At 40.8% G+C, this 2,119-nt stretch overlaps 1 protein-coding gene across 3 annotated transcripts in view; it reads left to right on the forward strand.

Annotated features, from left to right (window-relative positions):
- Nucleotides 1-2,119, forward strand: part of LOC128250558 (uncharacterized) — a 19,116-nt gene that overhangs the window by 12,767 nt on the left and 4,230 nt on the right. The window contains exon 1 of one of the 3 annotated variants that reach the window (XM_052975857.1): nucleotides 330-423. The exons of the other annotated variants lie outside the window; for them this stretch is intronic. Within the exon in view, the coding sequence (XP_052831817.1) occupies nucleotides 417-423 (7 nt within the window). The 5' untranslated portion in view covers nucleotides 330-416. Of the gene's footprint in view, nucleotides 1-329; nucleotides 424-2,119 lie in introns of those variants that run through there. 3 annotated transcript variants of the gene reach the window in all.

Raw genomic sequence — 2,119 nt, forward strand, 5'->3', positions numbered from 1 at the left:
TGTGTGTATATATATATATATATATATATGTATGTATGTATATATTCCTCCTTGTCACATCCACTTTTCCATTCCGATGGAATCAGTCAAGTGAGGTCTTTCTCCAGCTGGTTACCCTTCTTGTCACCAACCCACACCCATGTCCATGTAAGGCAATATTTCTTTCCCTGGAAATGGCTTCACGGATGTTTCAAAGGAAGGTCACTATGTGAACTACAGTGACACTTGTTGATAATAATCATGTGATGTCAATACAAGGACATGCGCACTCACACACACACATACAGACAGATACACACACACACACACACACACACTCACACGTGTCAAATCCATTCACAAAGCTTAGGTCAGCTTAGGGCTACAGTAGAAGGCTTGCTCTAAGTGACATGCAGTGGGACTGAACTTAAAACCATATGGTTGGTAAGCAAACTTCTTAACACATGCCACGATTTGATCACAGTCTCCAACAGCTTCATATATCCATTTAAATTGAGTCTAAAGCCCTGTTCAAAGATTTGGGGTCAGTATGAAGTCAGCTTTGCTGGAGACACATCCAAAGACCATCATAGTTATTATTATTATTATTATTATTATTGTTGTTGTTGTTGTTGTTGTTGCTGTTGTTGTTGTTGTTGTTGTTGTTGTTATTGTTGTTGTTTGTAAAGTGCATTCCTCCCACAGGTGTGGCTGCCATTATATGTTGTTGTTGCTTTACGCTAGCAGCCACAATAGTTAGTCATTAGATACCGTTGTATTTCTTTGTATTGGAATAGCAATACACTAACTTCTTCTGTCTTACTATTGCTGATAGCTCCACAAGACACCAACTAGAACTGTCGACTCTCAACTCTCAGACTCTCGACCCTTTCTTGATGACCGGCTACTGGTATATTTATAATGGCTGAGTCCTACCATTTTTTACCGGGAGGAGTATACAGTTTCACTATACACCATTGTTGTTGTTGTTGCTTAGTGTAATTCAAGAGAGTGAGGATGTTTCTACCTGGTTGCCTCACCTGCTAGAAATAGCAACTAAATCTCCCTTGAATTTCAACTTAATGTCTTAGATAAGAAAAGACACATCAGGTAATGTAGTCCTTGACCTCTCATTCCCCTGAAAAGACAGGATGGTCATTGTTGGAACTCCTTTGATTGATTAGCGATGACCAAGGACCAAACAGCAACAGCAACAAGCAAGAGAACTTTAAAACAATGTAGTCCAAGATATATGACAAGATGGGCATGGCTCGAACACCAGGATTGTTTCAGGATTGATCTGGAGCTAAACAACAAGGAAAAGCACATTATATGATGTTGTTCTAGATATAAGACAGGATGGTCGTATTTGGAACATCTTTGACAATGTGCTCGTTCAATCAAAAACTGACCTGGGGCTAAACAAAAAGGAAGGAGATATTAAATAATGAAGTGCTAGATATAAAACAGGATAGTCATAACCGGACCGTCTCTGATGATATGTCTGTCCAACCAGAATTGACATGGGGTTAAACAAGGAAGGATGCATTAAATAATGAAGTACTCGATATAAGACAAGATGGGCATTGTTGGACTGTCTCTGATGATATGTCTGTCCAACCAGGATTGACCTGGGGTTAAACAACAAAGGACATTAAATAGCGTCGTCCTTGATATAAGACATGATGGTCAGCACTGGAACGTCTCTGATGATAAGCCTGTCCTACCAGCGTTGACCTAATTCTCCCCCCTCCATTGTTTTAACCAGAGACACTGATGACAATTCTCCATTTCCACACAAATTCTCAACATTTTTCTAATTTAATCATCTCTGGTGAAACAATTCTTTTCCCAGAATTCTTGTTTTTTTTCTTCGTTAATATGTAAAACTGAAATAAGGATTGGTGGTGGCAGAGGTGGTGTTGATGGTGGTGTTGGTGGTGGTGTTGGTGGTGGTGGTAGAGACAAAGCTACAGCTGGTGGTGTTGGTGGTGCTGGTGATGGTAGTGGTGGTGTTCGATGTGGTGGTTAGTGGTAGCTCTTATGTTGGTGGTAGTGGCAAAGCTGTTGGTGGTGGTGGTGGTGGTAGTGATGATGGTGGGTGGAGGGCTGTTAGTGTTGGTGGTGGTGGTGTTGGTGT

This window comes from Octopus bimaculoides, chromosome 22 (genome assembly GCF_001194135.2).
Source record: "Octopus bimaculoides isolate UCB-OBI-ISO-001 chromosome 22, ASM119413v2, whole genome shotgun sequence".
NCBI lineage: Eukaryota > Metazoa > Mollusca > Cephalopoda > Octopoda > Octopodidae > Octopus > Octopus bimaculoides.